The sequence below is a fragment of the Eriocheir sinensis genome, chromosome 40 (genome assembly GCF_024679095.1).
Source record: "Eriocheir sinensis breed Jianghai 21 chromosome 40, ASM2467909v1, whole genome shotgun sequence".
NCBI lineage: Eukaryota > Metazoa > Arthropoda > Malacostraca > Decapoda > Varunidae > Eriocheir > Eriocheir sinensis.
The window spans coordinates 5,161,591-5,181,642 of NC_066548.1; the positions used below are offsets into that span (position 1 = coordinate 5,161,591).

The window sequence follows — 20,052 nt, forward strand, 5'->3', positions numbered from 1 at the left end:
TATATATATATCTATATATATATATATATATATATATATATATATATATATATATATATCGTAATCAATGATATCATTGCGTATTCTTTGTATTGTTGATCATTCTATTATTTTCATAATTTTCTTGAGTGTACACTGTCATGCGTGTGTCTTGTCTGTTGCTAACTATTTTCACATTGTCATCTTTGTTTCCTGGTTCAACTTTTTCTTTCCCTTTTTATTCATGTCCTTACCTCCCTTGTGTTTTTACAAATCTTAATTTGCTCTTCACAAACCACAGTTCGTCCTCCATCTTTTTCTCACGAGTTTTCCTCGTCTCCTAAGTTAATGCATATGAAGTGATTGCATCCCTTCCTTCTTTTCCTTCAGTATAACCGCTCTACCATTTTTTCTTCATTTTCTTTTCATTCCTTTCTTCCAGTTTTTACTTCCTACTTTTTTTTAACAACCATCGCCCACGTTTCCACAAGATCGTATAATTTGTTTACGGTACGAAGAGGCAGCAGACCAGAAGCTATACAAAGGAATATGAAGAAAAGGCTAAAACATATTGCACTGCACCGAAAAGCGGAGATCCCACCCAAACAATACCACACTCATCTGCACTTCCTTGTTTTCTCCCCTGTTCCTTAGCTTCCCCGTGGTGCAGGTGAGTCCACAAGGTTACTTAGTCTTAGGTGAGCCCGTGCATCCATTAGTGACCCTTCCTCTTCTCTGCCTTCCTTTCCTCTCCTCCTCCTCCTCCTCTTTCTTACCTTTCTTTATATCTTCCTCACGGCGTTCATCTTCGTCTGTAAGCTCTTTCGTCCTTTTCATTCTTCTTTTACTATTTTCTGCATCTGCTTTGTCTTATTCTTGTTTTCTGGTACGTTTCTTCGTTTCTTGTTGTTTTTGTTTTTTTGTTCTTGTTCTTGTTTTTCTGCCTGTTCTATTTGTTATTGTTCTTGCCCTTCTTCTTCCCCTACTTTACCTTCCTCTTGCACATCTTCCTCTTATTCATCTTCCTTTTCATCTTCCCTACACTCCACACTTTCTCCATTCACTTCCCAGCCTCTCCCATCCTCTCCGGCACTAATATCCCTTCCTTCGCCTCACCCATCTTCATTACTCCCCAGAACAGCTCATTCTCCCCGCTACTTCCCTGCCTCCTCCCTCCGCTGCTCAGGGCCCCCGTTGAGCTTACGTAAGACTCAGGGTAGTGGGCTTGTGCAAGGGGGGAGGGAGGATGAGCCCCACCACCTCGCTCCCTTTACATACCTCGTTCTTCAGCCTCTAGGGCATTAACTCCCTACCTGCCTTACCTACCTTACCTGAGAGAGAGAGAGAGAGAGAGAGAGAGAGAGAGAAGGGGAGGTAGAGGGGGAGGGTAAACAATGCTTCCTACACAACGAAATAGCATAAAAATAGGTTCTTTCCTCCCCATTTCATCTAAACCTTTTAACTGTGTCGTTCCAATGTCAACAGAACCCAGATGGATGCAAGGATTCTCTCTCTCTCTCTCTCTCTCTCGCGTGTTATCTGTTTTTTCTTCCTATAATCATTTACCGTAATCTCTCGTATTTTCTTTTTCTTCTTTTGATTTTCTTTGTCCCATAATTTTCATTCTTGTCTGTTCTTCTTCCTCAATTATTCTTAGCCAGCTCCCACGGTCGTCTCTTTCCTCCTCTTCCTCCTCCTCCTCCTTTCGCGTTCAGTACGTAATGAATGCCCAACAACTTTCTGCAATAAGTAAAGAAAAGGATCATAGAATCACTATATCAAGCGATATAAATCCCAGTCAGCATTGTTCAGAGGTAGTTTAAACCGCATACAAATTGGTTGGCTTCATCGGACGAGTCTTTAATAATGAATCGGAAAAAAATAATATTAAAACTGTATAATTCGCTGGTTCGACCCCATCTAGAGTACTGTGTACAGTTTTGGTCTCCCTGTTACAGAAAAGACGTAGAAAAGTTAGAACGGGTTCAACGGAGAGTAACAAAAATGATTCCTAGGTTGAGAGATTTATCTTATGAACAAAGGCTTGAAGAAGTAAATTTAGTCAACCTATCAAAACGAAGAATGCATGGCGATCTAATAGAAGTGTTTTAAATGTTTAAAGGATTCCGTGATGTTAATGCGGAAGATTACTTTACAATTGATCGATCATATAGAACAAGAAGAAATCACATTTTCAAGATAAGTGGTAAAAGATTCTTGTCGCATGAAGCCAAACACTTCTTCTCCAATCGAGTCATTAATGTTTGGAATTCTCTACCCTGTGATGTCGTTGACAGTACAACAGTTACGGCCTTAAGAATAGATTAGACAAGTATTTTGAATCCAACCAGCAACTAAGATATTACTCATTGTCGTAATAACGTTAAGTTCTTTCGAATACTGGTGTCCTTGTCCGTTTTTATCGCCCGATTAGTGGTAGCATTAATGGTAGCTCTTTCCTCTTTCCTACATAATTTCCATGCAGTTTTTCCAGGCTGCATGGTTCTTTTTTCCTTTCCTGCCAGCTTTGGCTGGAGGGATGGGGGGGTGGGGAGGAGCCTTCGCCTTTGATGTCCTTCATCTTCCACCTTTGATTAGACAGTTAGTGAAGCTTGTCACAAATAGCCTCGTAAGGACCATCAGGTCTGCTGTTGTTTGTTCTTACTTTGTGTTTCTCTGTGCTCCTCCTCCTCTTTCTTTCCTACTCATCTCACGCTCTCCTCAACCCCCGCCTTCTACCCTCCCTCTTATTCCCATCCTCCTCTTACCTGTTGATGTTCCTCCTCCACCTCCTCTTCCACCGTCTGGCGATTCTCCACTTTCACTTTTTCCTTCAATGCGTCGAGCCTACCGTTAGCTCGTCCCCCTTACATAATCATCACCACCACCACCATCACCACCACCACCATCATCATCATCATCATTATCCCCACCACCACCATCAACACCACCGCTGCCTCTATGTCCTTCATCCTCTTTGTGTTTTCCATTCCTAAAATAATGTCCACTTTGTCCCTGCATCAGCACCTGCTTCCTCGTCCCCCTCCTCCTCCTCTTCCTCCTCCTCCTGGTCTACCTAGTCTCTGAAACCATTAATATAGTAGTAGTAGTAGTAGTAATAGTAGTAGTGGTGGTAATGGTGGTGGTAGTAGTAGTAAAGATGTTTTAATTTCGTTGGTCGAAGTCCCTCATGTACTTCGTTTTCTTTTACGTTCCATCCGCTGCACGTTTTCTGTTTTGCAATACTCAGTGACGCACCGTTTTCTCTTTAGTCGTTTTCTTTATAACTGTGTGTGTGTGTGTGTGTGTGTGTGTGTGTGTGTGTGTGTGTTAAATTTAGTTATTCTTAAAATACCTTTAATTTTCTCTCATTCTTTCATGATTTCCCTTCAGTTTCTTTTCCTGACTCTGTTTTCCGTTTTTCTCCGCAGTAGTCACAACAATGAGAACTTTTGACCTTTTGTCCTCTCCCACATGAGGCGACCTTGCTTTCCCTCAGTACGTAATTTATTCTTTCACACTACTCTTTCCTCCTCCTCCTCCTCCTCCTCCTCCTCCTCCTCGTGTAAGCCCTTCCTTTCTCAACCTTCGCCACCCTCGTTGCCCCTCCTCTTTCTCCTCCTCTCCTCCTTTCACTAGTCTCAAGGCAAAGAGAAGGGAAATGAAGGAAGAGGAAGAAAGAGAACGTGAAGGAATGGGGTAGCATGGGCAGTGATGGAGCAACGCGGTGAGGCTGGAAGTGGAGAAGGGAACAGGAGAAGGAGAACAAAAGGAAGATGAGAAGAAGAAGGTGGGAAAATATATAAAATGAGGCGCAAACAGTCGAGAATTGATTGGAGTTGTTAGGAGTTGATAGCATTGAAATTTCTTTGTATTATAATTTCGCGTATAGTTTCTGTCAATTACTCATCCTTTTATATATATTTTTTGTTTTGTTTATTTCCGTGAGTTTTTAGTTATTTTTCCCATGTTTTTATTTTATCATATACTACTCTCCCTCTCTCGCTAAATATTCAATCAATATCAGCGAGTTGTTTTTATTTTTTTTATTAAATATTTATGAATAGTCAAAGCAAAGGTTTTTTTTATCTTAATCTTTTTGTGTATTTTTTTCACACAATTTACACTTCCTCTTTGTATTTATTAGTAATGTTTTTGATAACCAGTCATTTAAATATTTTCGTCTTCATATGTACTGTACTTTTTACTTTGTTTCTCAATCATGTTTAATTTTTTTATGTTTCTTTTCATACTATTTTTTTCCTTTTCCTCCTTCTCTTCCTCCTTTCCTCGAGCTTCTCCTCTTTCCTTGGTTTCTGTTGGTTTGTTTTCCTAGAGCATCTTCAATAAAGTTATGTGTTCCATATTTCAATCAAATATACGTATCTATCTATCTACGAAGCACTCTGTCTGCCTGTGTTTATCTAGCTCCCTCTCCATTAAATATATATCTGGCTACCTATAATTTATTAACCTCAGTCAGTTTATCCCTGCCTGTCTGTTTGCCTCTCAGTTTATAAGGATTTTCAAATGTTCGGGACTGTGAGCTCATGAATGGGGTAAATAAAATATAATGGGAACAGAGTCTATAGTTTATCAAAGTGTGAAAGAAACGACTCCTCATTTTGTGTTCAGTGTAGCTGTGTGAACGAGGGGACGGCAGCGAGACAGGCGAGGCAGCAGCAAGGCGATGTTCTTAGCGGAAGGGTTGGGTGTTGGGCCTTCACCGGCCAAGTATTTAGTAAGAAGTGAGGGGCATTAAAAAAAAATATGTATGTATTATTTGATGTAGATATGACTATTTTTTTTATACTTTTTTCTGTTGCTTTATATTCATCTATCAGAATTTTTCTCTACGGTCCCTCCGCATGAATCCATGAATAAGAGCTTTTCTCGTTGTAAAGTTTATTGTGGCTGAAGACCAAATCCATGAATCACGTGCTGGAGAGCCCATAAGTTACTGTTTTGTCTCCAACGTCTCCTCGTCGTCGCGATGTTGGTGGAAAAAGTTAAGGAAAGTTGAACTTGACCTGGGGCGCGTCGTAGTTGTAGCCCTTTTGGGTGCAGGGCTGCGTGATGGTGCTGTACACGGTGGAGGGACTGATGCTGGACACCACGCTCGTCACCACGCTCGTCCTCTCCACGGTGCTCACCACCTGCGTGGTGCGGGTGCCCCCGCCGCGGGTCACCGTTTCCGTTGTGGTCACCGTCACAACCCTGGTGCTGTCTAGACCTCCCGCAGTCACGGTCCTGGTCACAGTGGTTTGCACCAGGGTTGTGCTGGGCACCACCTGCGTGCTGGTCACGAAATCTGTGACGGTGGAGGACACAACCTGCGTGCTGAGCACCGTGGTGGCCACCTGCTGGGTGGTGAAGAGGGTGGTGGTTTGGGTCACCGTATCGGTACGGGTCACCTGCTGGTCGGTGATCTGAGTGCTGACAATGGTGCTGAGCACGGTGCTCCTCACGGTGCTCATGAGCGTGGACATGACGGTGACGGTTCGCGGCGGCAGCGTGGATGTGAGGGTGGTGTAGGCGCTGCTCGTCTGGGTCTGCGTGACGGTGCGTGTGGTGCCGGGCACGGTGCGGGTCACCACGGAGGTCCTCGTCTGAGTGTTCACGATGGTGCTGGTGACGGCTGGCCTTGTGGTCGTAAACACCTCCGTCCTGGTCTGGGTGAGGGTGCGGGTGTAGGTGGTGGGGATAATCTGGGTGGACACCTGTGTCCTGGTGACGGTGTCGCCCACTGTGGTGACGCTCGTGGACACCTGTGTTCTAGTCTGTGTCTGTGTCTGTATCTGTGTCTGCGTGCGGGTAACCGTGGCCACGCCGCCCTGCAGCGTGGTGACGCTCGTCTGGCTGCGGGTGATGACCACTGTGGAGTAGACGGTGGAGTAGTAGGTGGTGGGCCGCACATCCTGGCTGGTGAGCTCGGTGGTCACTGTGGACACGTCCCGTTGCGTGCTGGTAACTGTTCTTGTCTGGTAACTGGTGATAACGGTGGTCAATGTCTCGCCGCCGTACGACGTGATAGTGGTGAATGACGGCCTGGTCACGGTCTCAGGGACGCATGGCGTAGGGGGTGGCGGCAGGTAGGAGTCCAGGCCCAGCTGGTTCTGGGAGGACACGAGGTCTTGGAATAACTGCTTGCCGCTTCCCTCCTCGACCCCGGGGATGGTGGGCAGCTTAGCACTGAGGCACGGCCCGACGGCGGCCAGCAGCACCAGCAGGACAACACGAGCCATCCTGTAACACCATGACAGGCAGAGATTAGTGTGTGTGTGTGTGTGTGTGTGTGTGTGTGTGTGTTGATGGCTGGTTAGGTGGTGTCATATATGCATAGCACTCTCAAAAGAAGTAACAGGCAAGCGCGTCCAAAAACTTACCGTCCATCGTATGCCCCTGAGGGCTGAGCGCCACAAGCAACACACTTGGGCAAGGAAGCAATTGTTACGTGGAATTATTTATTTAAAACCTGCCATATGATAGTAAATAGGAAATATCATGAATTTCAGACTCTTATCCACAGCGAGCACTGCATGGTGGTGAATTTTGGGGAGAATAGAGTCGATCAAAGAAAAGGATGGCCGCCGCCTCCGCCGCCACCCTTGTCACTCTCTGGAGGAAAGAATCAGAAATTGTTGGCTCTTAGGTCAAAAGCTACGGCGGGAGCATCATAGTTATAACCGGTGTTGCACGGCGCCTGTTCGGTCTTGGTGACGGTGATAGTGCTGAAGCCTGGCTGGGTGATGTACTGCACGTCTGTCACCACTCGTGTCTGCGTCGACGTCTGCGTCACCACCTGCTCCGGGAGGCTGACAGTGCTCAGCACGCTGCGCACCACCGTCGAGGTACGCGTGGTGCCCTGGCCGCCCACCGTCTGCACCGTCGTCTGGGTGTTGGTTTGCGTGACGGGCCGCACCTGTGTCACCACTGTTGAGCGGGTGACGGTGGCCCCCTCGACGCGGGTAGTTGTGCGGGTGACGGTGGTTGTCTGCAGCACCGAGCTGTACTGTGTGGCGGTGGAGATGAGAGTGCTCACCACCTCCTGGATGCGTATGTCCTGCGTCACGCTGACGGTGGTGGAGGTGACGTAATCCACTCGACTGGTCGTCTTGGTCTGGGTCACCGTCACGCCAGGAGGCTGGATGGCGGTGGAGGTGGTGAGAGTTGTCCTGACGAGCACGGTGGTCGGCACGGTGCGGTCAGGGCCGGGTACTTGCACCTCAGACTGCACTACCGACTGGTAGGTGCTGGTCACCAGGACCGGCGGTTGCTGGATGGGCACGGTGCTGGTCACCACGCGCTCCTGCTCTTGTGTCACTGTCGTGGGTCTCACGGAGGTCTCCGTTATGGTCTGAGTGACTGTCGTGCCCCTGTTGACGGTGGAGAAGGTAGTGCTGGTGACGGTGACCTGGACCGGCTGTGTTCTGGTGACGGTGGTCTGGACGATCTTGGTGGTGCCCGGGGCAGTGACGGTGCTAACCACGGTACGCACCACCTCGCTGGTCTTTGTCTCACGGACGGTCTGGGTGACGGTTTGCTGGGTCGTGGCCGTGGTGTACTTCGTGATTGTGGTGTAGGAGACCTGCGTGCTATACCGGGTCGTCGTATCCGTTCGGGTCACAAAGTTGCTGACGGTGGTGTCCCTGTTTACGGACACCACCGAGGTAGAGATGGAGGTCACGGTGTCTGTGGTGCATTCCTGCTGCACGGGGGGCGGCAGGTAGCCTGGGAAAGCCTGCTGGAAGTCGTTGGAGGCGCTTCCTCCGGGAGGGCCGGGGAACAGCTTGTCTGCGTGGGCGGCAGCAGCCACCAGCAGCGTCAGGCACAGCAGCCGCATCCTGCAAGAGACACCAGGTTAGGGGCTTGTCACACGGGGCAGAGGGCGGGGCCCCGGGACTCGCCCACTTCCCTGGGGTCCCTTCACGCCCACAGTGTTTACACCCACACTCCGCCCACCGCGTAGGGTGAACGGGGTGTTGGTGTAGACATTAGAGGTCGTGTGCATGGAGGGTATAGTGTCCCGGGGCCCTTCTGAGAACTGCCCTGCGGCCTCACTAAACATACATGCAGGGTAGTCACCACGCCTGTCAGTGTGAGCGGCCGCCACAATCAACTTGTTTAGGGCAATGGGGCGAAAATTCGTTGCCACATGCGACACTCCCTAATGCTAAGTCGAGGTTGAAATATGAACATATTTTTGTTGTATTTTGCAGTCACAACTTCAAGTTTATCATATAAATAATCTCCTAAGGACAAGAGCCCGTCATCGTGATTCCTGAGATATGGGTTGAGGTAACTTAACTATACGGAGGAAAAAGTTTTGGACCGTGTCCTGTAAACACGATGTCACCTTTGACTTGGTCTTTTAAAACTCGTGGTTCACTCAGTGAGGCCGGAATACGTCTGCATAAGCTTTACTTGAAAGGTCGTATGCTTAACCATTTCGGTTAGAAGGTACATTACCTTAGTCATGTACCCTCAAACTTGTTCAATTGACAGACTGCTGACAGGATATTTCACCCTGAGCCAAATTCATTCGCAAAATTTGCATCATCATCTCGATAACAGTCTCATTATCGCCGCTTTTATTACCTCCTATGCCAACGGCGAGGAGGCTTTGTTTTAGGTACCGTTTGTTTGTGTGTCTGTTTGTTTATATGTTAATTAGTTTTTTGTCTGTCTGTAAGAAGGATTACGCTAAAAGCGGATTCAGATTGTCCCCAGTTTCGTATGAAAACATCCTTAGGTGAATACCTTATGGTGCCAAGTTTATGAATGACAGAATGTATGACTCAGAGCGGCCATACAGAAAAAAAAAGCTTCCTGTGCTTTGATGGCGGGCCATGAGTGTTTCCAGCTCTGCCGCCGCCCACCCACTAGAGAGTGGGTGCTTGGGGTGTCCTGCATGCTCTCCGGTGGTTCATCCGGTCCATTTTCTTTAAAATCAAATCAAAACTGACTCTGCTCTACGAATACTCTTCTAGTTTCACACGTCCTCAAAACATTATTCACAGAAAGAATTAAAAAAAATTATATTTTTCTTTTTTGCGTAAAACTAAGATATCTCACACCGCCTCAAAATATGTACCAAAATCAAAGTCAAACTGAATGCAGGTCCTTAATATCTTGCCCCCAAGCACCTTCCCTCCCCCCCTCACTCTTTCCTTCCCTCTCGATGAGACGTGCAGGTGAAGATGTTCAATCACCTTACTTGTGTGGCGCGTATCCATTTTTCCCTCCTTCTCTAACTCCCTCTCTCCCTCCTCTCTCCACCCCCCCCCTCTAGTCCTTCCACCCTGGACCTCCTCGTCTCCCTGTGTCGAGCATAAGTATCGAGTGGCACTCCTGTAGGTGTTTGGAGACTCAATTGAACACAAGGCTGGGAGAGGCGACGACCCTGTGTGTGTGTGTGTGTGTGTGTGCGTGAGAGAGAGAGAGAGAGAGAGAGAGAGAGAGAGAGAGAGAGAGAGAGAGAGAGAGAGAGAGAGAGAGAGAGAGAGAGAGAGAGAGAGAGAGAGAGAGAGAGAGAGAGAGAGAGAGAGAGAGAGAGAGAGAGAGGCTGGATAATGTTTTGATGTCTGGAAGATTGTATAGATAGCGAAAGTTATGGCCAGTAATGACGGTGCAGTAAGTGTTGAAGAGCAAAAAAGAATACTGAAGGTAGTGATTGTGAGGTCGCTGGCGGAAAAAAAAAATCATCTCTAGGGTTTTGTTGATGCTGCTGTTGCTGGTCTTGTTGTTTTTGTTTGTACTGAAGAGTGTTGGTGGCTGTCTTCATCACTACTGCTACTTTGAATCTCTCCCTCACTTCCGTTTCATTACTTCTCCCGTATATCTCCTTCCCTTTCCAACTGTGTACACTCCCTTCTTTGTCTCCTCGTTGCCAAGTTGTACTCTGAACACTGCATCAATCATTTTTAGGCTCCAAGACTATCGTAACCACACAAATAACGACAGAAAATTATAGTTATGGTTAAAATGGTTGAATATTGATGGTTTTAGTTCTTTTTTGCTAGAGTTATCGGTCAGAACCAACGAAAATGCAATGTAATGAGTACGATAGTTTGGCAATGCTTCCTTTCCTTCCCCTTCTACCTGTCTTCCATTCCCCCTCCACCTTCTCTTCGTAGTTTCTCTGATAGTCTTTCTACAATCTACTACCTGCACGTTCTTACCTCATCTTATTTATCATCGTTTTTCTTTTTCCTTTCCCTTTCTAAAGCATTTATTGCTTCTCACTCTATTGATTTGTTTTCCTTTATCTTCCTTCTTCCATTCCTCCTTTTCCTTTCTCTCTGTCTTGTTCATGGTCACCTTCCTCTCATGTTGTTATCCTACCCACGCCACCCCCAGGCAATCCTCCTCTTCTTCTTCCTCCTCCTCCTCCTCCGTTGACCATGACCTTCCTAATTTTGAAGAAGCGACGGGTGGAGGGAAGATGCGCGGACGAAGACCTCCATGGCATACTTAACTCCCTCCCTCCCTCCTTCCCTCTCTCCCTCCCTCCTTCTAACCCGTTCCCCTCGCCCCTTTCTTTGACCTTCCATCCCTTTACTTTGCCACCGCGTCATGCTATTTCTAGTAGTGAAAGTGATTTGTGTATTTTGTTTTTAGTACGTGGAAGATCATATATAGGAGGGGTGTGTGTGTGTGTGTGTGAGAGAGAGAGAGAGAGAGAGAGAGAGAGAGAGAGAGAGAGAGAGAGAGAGAGAGAGAGAGAGAGAGAGAGAGAGAGAGAGAGAGAGGCGTTTATCTAGGGAATTTTCTTTTCTTTTATCTTATCAATTTTACGATCATCAAGGAATTTATTGTTATTTTCCTACCCCAGTTAATGTCGGTTATCTTCACTCGGCCGTAAGAGCGTCTCAGAATCAATTATTAGGAGGAATAATGTTCGAAAATTAAGTGTTGAGTAAAAGTCATGACTAGGAGTTAAGTATTTTCATGAAGTTATTTGATGCGTGGACACGGTGATCAGCGGTTACGTCACTTATGAATGTTAAAAAACGTGCGAAGAATACAAGTCTGTTTTGATGATGGTGAATTGCGTTTGGGGATTCACTCTTAATGGGAAACCAATCATGATGAGGATTTAGGGCCAGTTTTACACTCCAGTACACCAAGTTTGTAAGCTTCCCTGACAAACACAAAATACGACGAAATTTCCTTGTCTAGTGTTTGGCGTTGCTATAAAAAGGAGGGAATTTTACGAAACTATACAGGAAAGTTCATTAGTATCTGGTATTGAGTATTAAATTGGTATTAAAATGGTATTAAATTGACCTCTCTTTCGGCAAATTGACCTCTCTTTCGGCCACCTCTTTGGATTATTTTTGTGAGCAGTGAGTAGCGTGCTTTTTTTTATTATTGTTTACTTTCTTTGTGCCCTTGAGCTGTCTCCTTTGTTGTAAAAAAAATAATAAAATAACGGACCATTGTGGAGAAGACAGTTTGGTTGGGGCGCTTACAATGACCCTGTGTTAGACTGTCGAACTGGGCCTTAGGTTGGTATTGTCAGATGTTCCCGCCCCTCACACTAACTATTCCCAAGGGCCAAAAAGGGAGGTTAATCGAGTTCTAATGAGTGTTCTTTTAGGTTCACGTTACAGAAGAAGGCTCAGACTACCACCAGGGTCATAAAAGTACCCCTGGAAATGCCCTAAACTCCCACGAAAGACTAGTAAATTACGTGTTCTTGGGCGCTGAAATGTTTAAAAATATGGCCCTTAATGTTTACGGAGAGTATTATGCTTTCAAAATGACCGAGAAAGTGGCTAAACTCGGAATTCTATGACTTTAACATTGACCGCTGCAGCTAAAACGACAAGTGTTTGAGGCATTAATAAGAAAGTAAGTTCCCGTAGTACAGAAATTTAATGACCTATATTTGGCCGGAACTTCAGTTTAATAAAGCTAATCTTTCATGCCTTTGACTAACCACGCTTGAATTTGCTTTCCGTATCTCAGCTTGGCCTCCTCGAGTCTCAACAAAGAAAAAGTTAATCAGACGGACGTATCATTGAGCACCTCACTCAAAAGAATATCTAAATGCACATAAAACTGACCCCGGCAATTAAGACAGACATGACTCTCCTTCTATCAGCTTATCAGTACGTGTGTTGCATTAGTGAGGGATGTTCGTATGACCGCCACGTTATCATTGTAATCACCCATGAAGGCATCTGTCAAGAGTGTCATCGTAAAGGTTCTGATAAAGCCTTCCATTACAGAGCTCATCGGTACGTGTATTGCATTACTAAAGAAGGTTGTTTATATGACCACCACGCTGTTAGCCCATAAAAGAGGCATCAAGGCATCGTTCAGGCGTGTCATCACAATACTAAAGATAAAGCCTTACATTAACGAGAGGCGGAGAGACTTGGCAAGTGTTCAGTCATTCACCCCGCACTGCCCGCTTCGCCTCCCGCCTCGACCCTGATTGTGTGGGGTCCGGCCTGGTCATAGAAAGCGGGAGGACATGCCGGGTGAGTGAGCGCATCGTGTCACCTTGCCGCAGGAGGAAGATGAGAGGAGAGACCTGAATTTGTGTGTGTGACTCAATTTGCCGATACTTGGCGCGAAGGTGACGGCGATAGAAGAGGGAGGAGGAAGACGAGGAGAAAGTGGAGGTGGAAGTGGAGGTGGAGGAAGAGGAAGAAGAGAAAGAGAAAGAGTAAACAGAGGACGAGGAGGATGAGGAGGAGGAACATACATGAAACAAAAAACGTGATAGCCAATAAAAATACTACTTATTTATGATCAGATTTCTCCGGCAGATAAATAAAACCGGTATTGGCTATAAAAAGTAAAAGTGGAAAGAGGAGGCTGAGGATGGAGGGTGACTAACCAATATTAGTAAGAAAAACAAACTTAAAAAAAAAAAATAAGTAAGTAGGCGTTAGGTGTGATGGATGGACAGGAGAGGGGAAGAGGTTAATGAGAGTATCGTGGACATCACAGTGAGCGAAATGAAGGAGAGTTTAATATAAGAAAAGAAGGAGCACATTAGGATCATCAATATTACTGGACGAGAAAAAAAATATACATGGATGTAATAACGAAAACAGCAACAGGGAATACATAGAGGAGATGATAAATGTAAAGTGATAGGTGCACTTAAATAGAAGGAGAAGAGTATGGTAGAGAAGAGTGTTGGTGTCAGTATGGGAGATAGAAGATTGTTATGATAAAGGATAGGACTGGTATAAGTATGGGAAAGAGAAGAGTTGGGATGGGGGATGGCAAAGAGAAAAATGGTATAGTAAAGAATTGGTCTGGTATAAGTATGGTAGAGAGAAGAGCTGATATAAGAAATGTGAAAGAGTGGTATAGAAAAGATTAGGGCTGGTTTAAGTGTGAGAGAAGAGGAGTGAGTCAGAGTAGTGCTGGAATCAAAACTAGAGAAAGAATAGGGCTGGTATAAGTATGCTTGAGAGAAGAGCTGATATTAGAATGGGAAAGAGTGTTAGAGTAAAGAATAGTGCTGGTATATGTGTGAGAGAAGAGGAGTGAATCAAAGAGAAGTGCTGGAATCATAACTAGAGAAAGAATAGGGCTGGTATAAGTATGGTAGAGAGAAGAGCCGATATAAGAATGTGAAAGTGATATAGTAAAGATTAGGACTGGTATAAGTGTGAGAGAAAAGGAGTGAATCAAAGAGAAGTGCTGGAATCATAACTAGAGAAAGAATAGGGCTGGTATAAGTATGGTAGAGAGAAGAGCCGATATAAGAATGTGAAAGTGGTATAGTAAAGATTAGGGCTGGTATATGTGTGAGAGAAAAGAGTGAATCAAAGAGAAGTGCTGGAATCATAACTAGAGAAAGAATAGGGCTGGTATAAGTATGGTAGAGAGAAGAGCTGATATAAGAAATGGAAAAAGTGGTATAGTAAAGATTAGGACTGGTATATGTGTGAGAGAAAAGGAGTGAATCAAAGAGAAGTGCTGGAATCATAACTAGAGAAAGAATAGGGCTGGTATAAGTATGGTAGAGAGAAGAGCCGATATAAGAATGTGAAAGTGGTATAGTAAAGATTAGGGCTGGTATATGTGTGAGAGAAAAGGAGTGAGTCAAAACTGGGGGAGAGAAAGCATGGTAAGGAAAACTGAGTGCGACAAAGAGACAGGCTGGAAGGAACGGTGAACGCAGACATGGGAGACATCAACACGGGCCCATGACCTAATCCAAAGCAGAATGTGGTTGTTTATTTCGACCGGAAGATTAAAACCATCAGTAAAAGGGATAGATTCACGTCCTATTGCTTCCTTCTAGACAGGGTTTGTTAGAAGAGGTGAAAAAATATATTTATGCAATACCTGGTTATCAGGAGTTTATATAAGAAAAGAGAGGAATTCCTTAACATTCTTTTTTTTCATAATAAGCAGATTTTTAAAGAATTTCCATTTAGCCATTCAAGAAAATTGCATCATTCGTTCCTTCTTTCAGTTACTTCGTTCGGTAAACTCGAAAATTATCTAAAAAAAAGGCTACGATATTGGCCCTAGTTGGTATGCGGATAAGCATCGGGAAACATCATAAACACAGCGTCATAACCCTAAAGACACGCACTGCATCGTCACTCAGATATACAACTAGACATTCCTTATACAAAAATGACAAACACACCACACAAAATCCCGTTGCTGGCCACACTCACGCAACACCGCCCCGCAGACACCACAGACACACACCTAAAAGGAAATACTCAAGCTCAGGTAGACACAAGCACACTCAAAATCGCTCCAGGGACACACTCAAGCAAAACACACCACAGGCACACTCACACACTCCTCCCGGCTCACAACTGCCCTCAAAGGATATACCCAAGCAAGGAGAAGTTAGAGCACGCAGACACATACACCTGAAAAGAAATACTCAAGCTCAGGTAGACACAAGCACACTCAAAATCGCTCCAGGGACACACTCAAGCAAAACGCACCAAAGGCACACTCACACACACTTCTCGACTCACAACTGCCCTCAAAGGATATACCCAAGCAAGGAGAAGTTAGGGCACGTTGGAGTGAAGACAAGGCAGGTGAGGCACGAAGCTTTGTCCAGGTAACCCACTGAACTTACCTGTGTGTGTACAAGTTAAAGCACTGATGAAGAGAAGACAACTGTGATGCTGGGGATGAAGACTCCCTTTTATACCTGCTGGGACAGAGGAGAAGGAGGAGGAGGAAGAGGAGGTAAAAGGGGGAGGAGGCATAGACGTCGGAGGGGTGTAAGATCGGGGGAGGTGAGGGGGGGCTCTGCCGGTTGATGGTAAAAGGGGAGGAGGAGGAGGAGGAGGTCAGGGAGAAGAAGGAGGGATGAGTAAGTAGAGGGAGGGAAAGGGAGGGCATGTATGAGAGAGAGAGAGAGAGAGAGAGAGAGAGAGAGAGAGGCGGGGGGGGTCAGGGGGGTGGAGACTAAAATGCACACACACACACACACACACACACACACACACACACACACACACACACACACACACACACACACACACACACACACACACACATAGAGAGAGAGAGAGAGAGAGAGAGAGAGAGAGAGAGAGAGAGAGAGAGAGAGAGAGAGAGAGAGAGAGAGAGAGAGAGAGAGAGAGAGAGAGAGAGAGAGAGAGAGAGAGAGAGAGAGAGAGAGATTGCAAAAACAGAGTCATGAACCTGGACAACAAAGTAACAGGCAAATGAGATGGAAAGAAGGAAGTGACTAATTTACGGCGGAAAAAATGAAAGTAAGAACACTAGAGGATTTAAACAACAGGCAAAACAACGTCTAAATATGTGAAGGGAAGAAGAGAGAGAGAAGATAAGAGAAAACAAATTGAAGGGGAAAACAAAAGGGGGAAGTGAAAAGGAAAGAAACAAGAAACGTCGGAAAAAGGGGAAAGTATGTTAGAAAGTGAAAAAGGAAAAAGAGTAAACGACATGATGGTTTAAAGAGACAAGAAGGCATTAATAAAAGACAGGAAAGAGGGAGTGAATGACAGGCTGACAATAGGAAGCGCTCACCGAATGACTTAAGTTGACGGTAGGTTGCAATTTACTCACGCTGGTAGTGGTGTTTGTAGTAGAGGTGGTAGTAGTAGTAGTAGTAGTAGTAGTAGTAGTAGTAGTGTTAGTAGTAGTAGTAGTATTTACATCTGTAGTTATAGCAGTAGTAGTAGTAAAAAGAAAAAAGCTACAACTGCTATTTCTGCTTCTACTACTACTATTTCTACTACTACTACTACTACTGCTACTACTACTACTACTACTACTACTACTACATAAATGATACCTCCACCCATGTTTATTTTCCCGACGCATAATCATGGAGGGCTCCATAGCTTGGAGGTCATTAGCCCCAACTCTGTTCGCTAATGACTGTGGCATCCAACCATATCACTAATACTACCTGACACTAAATCACCTATCATCTATTACGTCTAGATCCCCCTTTCCTTCCCTACTCAAGTCACTCCCGACCCACCCTAATGTCACTCTCCACCACTGTGGCTTCATAGTCCATATTGGAGATGGTGGTGGCTTTTGGGCCAGAGTGTCTGGTGCCCCTGAGACATAGGATGGCCGACCTGAGCAGGGAGAACGAGAGGCGACACCTCATCCAGGCGACAACGTGGCTCCTTGGCTGTTGCTTCTTTTCTGAGATTAGTTCCGCGAGGCGTGTGTAGAAGCATTGGGCCCTGGGACCCATCCCGCCGGATGTGGTGAAGACGAGGGGGGTGAAGCTGCCCTGATCCACATGTTGGATTCTTTCACCGTATGCCCTTGTCTTCTCCTGCTCGTTCCTGTGGTGGGCTACTACTACTGCTACTACTACTACTACTACTACTACTACTACTACTACTACTACTACGACTACTATTACTACACCAACAACAACAAATTTAAAAAGCAGAAGCAGCGGAGGGGCCATCAAAGAACACAATGGTGGCGGCGTAGCAAATGTTTGTTTTGTTTCGTTAATTTTCCATGTTCTTTATTTCCTGCCGGCGCCCGCGTGCAGCCGCCTTTCCCTTTCACCCTCAGTATGGGTTTGGCCGCGTGAGAATCTGCCATTGTGTTGCCGACTTACCTGGCCGGGGGATTAAACCCTTTCGTTCAGGTGAGCACAGAGAGGTTGCCCACGCCCATGAGACCAGGGAAGAAAGGAGGAAAATAAGAAAGAAGAAAGAGAGATATGGAGGTGGGAGGTGGAAGGCGGAGGAATGGAGGGTTGGTGGAGAAAGGCGCGCACACACACACACACACACACGCACACACACTAACCCCCACCCACCCCCACTTCCACACACACAAACACCCACGCACACACACATATACACACTCGGGTCTCGTGGAATCACTCGTCTGCAAAGAGAAAAGCATTTATTGAATTAGTCATCCCATCCGTTGTGTCAGTGTTTGTCTCCCCACACTCAGCGAGAAACGGAGGAGCGTCCCTTGCACAAGACGCACTAGGACAAGGACGTTTTAGCGGCGGTGAGAGGAGGAGGAAGGCGAGAGAGGTGGATGCTGGAAGGGCAGGGAGGGAGGGAGGGAGGCAAACACCGAGATGGAGAGAGAGGGAGAGGGAGACTGTTCGTGTGTGTGTTTGTGTATTTAGAATGCAAACCGGGTGTAAGGACAAAGCGATTCGTAAGGCAAAGAAGTGAAAGGTAAGAAGGGACGAAGAGGGACAGTTATTACCAGGCGAAAGTCCCATGCAAGGGTGAGCGTAAGACAGGTGTTGAGGAAGTGAAGGGACGAGAGACAGGGATGAAAGGGAGAGTCCTAGACACTAACCTATTAAAGACTAAAGGATGGGGTAGAGGGCTAGGCGAAGAGGATAAAAGGAGTGAAGGAATGGGAAGAAAGGAGAGGAATGAAGACAGCTATTGACGAAGGATTAAACGATAAGAGGAAGATAATGAAGGATAGGAATGGGAAGGAGTTATGGGAGGGTAAGGTTAGAAGTTACCGGCCAAGAAGCGAAGGGTAAACGTCAGTAGGATTAATGAGAAGGGAAGGGAAGGGAAGGGAAGGAGGAAGGAAGGGATACCATGCATTGAGTGTCTTGCCGTAGGGAGGAGAGATTCGTGAGCTTAGAAACAAGTAGGAATGGATTGGAAGGCCTCGAGGGAAGGTTACTGAGATTTAAGAACCAAGAAATTAAGAATAAAGAGAATAAAGGATTGAAAAAGTATCACATAATAGACATTTAAATATTGAATGAACGAGACAGTGAACCTAGAAACAGACAAAGCTTACTGAAACTTACTGACCAAAAAATGAAGCATGGAAAGCGAAGGGAAGGAATACTAGAAAAAGAAATAGGAGAACTCACTGAGACTTAGAGACGAAAAAGTGAAGTAAAGGAATGGAATGGTATATAGTAAAAGTGTGATACTGAGCTTAGACGATGATAAATATAAGTAATAGAAGAAGAGGAACAGTATACATTGTGAGAAGAGAAATCGAAAAAAAAAATAGGAGAGTAATAGTATGTAGTAAGTGTTAGCTGTTAGATTAAAGAAAAAAAAAAACTGTTTAGAAGGGGAGACTATTTAGGTAATGGTAATGATAGTTTGCGTGAGGTGTATGCCTATGTACGTACACTGAGTTGTCCCAAGGATGGTGAGTGTGTGTGTGTGTGTGTGTGTGTGTGTGTGTGTGTGTGTGCTTTATGTATACGTTCGTGATCCTCGTTAGTGTAGAGTTGCTGCGTAAACTCCACAAAGGTGTCAGGGCAGTATGGTGATGGGTTAAGGTGTAGAATCACTGTGCAAAACTGCGTGTAAAGTCGGTGTAATTAACTGAAGGGAATAATTAACCTTGTAAGGACTTGTTGGGTTTTGTGTCAGATACGAATGACGGTGAATGTGTCAGTTTGTTCGTCCTTGGGTACTGGAGAGGGGGTGGAGAGAGAGAGAGAGAGAGAGAGAGAGAGAGAGAGAGAGAGAGAGAGAGAGAGAGAGAGAGAGATGTGGAGATAGGTGAGAAAAATAATTAGATAGTTTGAGTGATAAAATGAAAGAAAAGAGAAAATTAAGAGAGAGACGGAGACAGACACAGACAGACAGACACAGAAATAAAAGACAGATAGAAACAGATACAGCTGATAGGCAGAGAGAGAGAGAGAGAGAGAGAGAGAGAGAGAGAGAGAGAGAGAGAGAGAGAGAGAGATGTATATGGGGATAGGAGAAAAGCTTGCATAGTTTGACAGAGAATGAGAGATAAAGGAAAGAGAGAGAAAGAAGGGAGTGGCAGAGACAGACAGACAGACAGAGAAAGAGACGGGGATAGAACCACAGACAAACAGGGACGGGGACAGACACAGACAGGCAGACAGACAAAGATAGACAGACAAAACTTATATTGTGATGGAAACGTATTGTCAATTTCATCTTATTACTAAAAAAACAATACAGGTACACATAAAAAAGAACAAAAACCAATCACCGTACAAATTAAATCGAGCCAGATATAGAAATACATCTCTATCCCTCCCTCCTCCCCCCCCCCCCTGTCCACCTCCGCAGCTTACAAAATGAAAAATAAAAATAAAAATAAACCAAAATACCGAAGCGTCGATGAGCACTCACACAAAAAATCGGGCTCTGTTTGTGGTTTGCAGGCGTTTGGAGTCTATATTTAGTCTCGTTATTTATATTCACATTCTCCGGCGTTATGGAAGCAACAGCAACAAAAAAAAAAAATGAAACCCAAATACCGAAGCGTCGATGAGCACTCACACAAAAATTCAGGCTCTGTTTGTGGTTTGCAGGTGTTTGGAGTCTATATTTAGTCTCGTTATTTATATTCACATTCTCCGGCGTTATGGAAGCAACAGCAACAAACATGTCTGCCTCTCCTTCATTGACTCTCCATATTCCTTCTTCCTTCCTTCCTTCGTTTCCTGCTGCTTTTAATAACGTGTTCCAATGCCTAGTTACATGGTTCGAATCCTTCCTGACTCTCTAGACCTATTTTACCTTTTTGCAGTATGGTATATCAGTATTCATTTTCTCTTTTTCTTTCTCCTTTTTTTTGGGGTGGGTGGGGGGGTGGGGGGGGTGAGAGCAGAATATATTT

General features: G+C 45.3%; 1 protein-coding gene across 1 annotated transcript; it reads right to left on the reverse strand.

Annotated features, from left to right (window-relative positions):
- Positions 1-4,557: 4,557 nt before the first annotated feature.
- On the reverse strand, positions 4,558-15,138 carry LOC127009253 (uncharacterized). The gene is made up of 2 exons (XM_050882135.1): positions 15,065-15,138; positions 4,558-6,225 (listed from the first exon to the last, which is right to left on the reverse strand). The coding sequence occupies exon 2, from the start codon at positions 6,222-6,224 to the stop codon at positions 4,989-4,991; it is 1,236 nt and encodes a 411-aa protein (XP_050738092.1). The 5' UTR covers position 6,225; positions 15,065-15,138; the 3' UTR covers positions 4,558-4,988.
- Between the last annotated feature and the right edge of the window lie 4,914 nt (positions 15,139-20,052).

Excerpts from the sequence above, each read along its gene's own strand:
- LOC127009253 (XM_050882135.1), bottom strand. The coding sequence starts at position 6,224 with ATGGCTCGTGTTGTCCTGCTGGTGCTGCTGGCCGCCGTCGGGCCGTGC.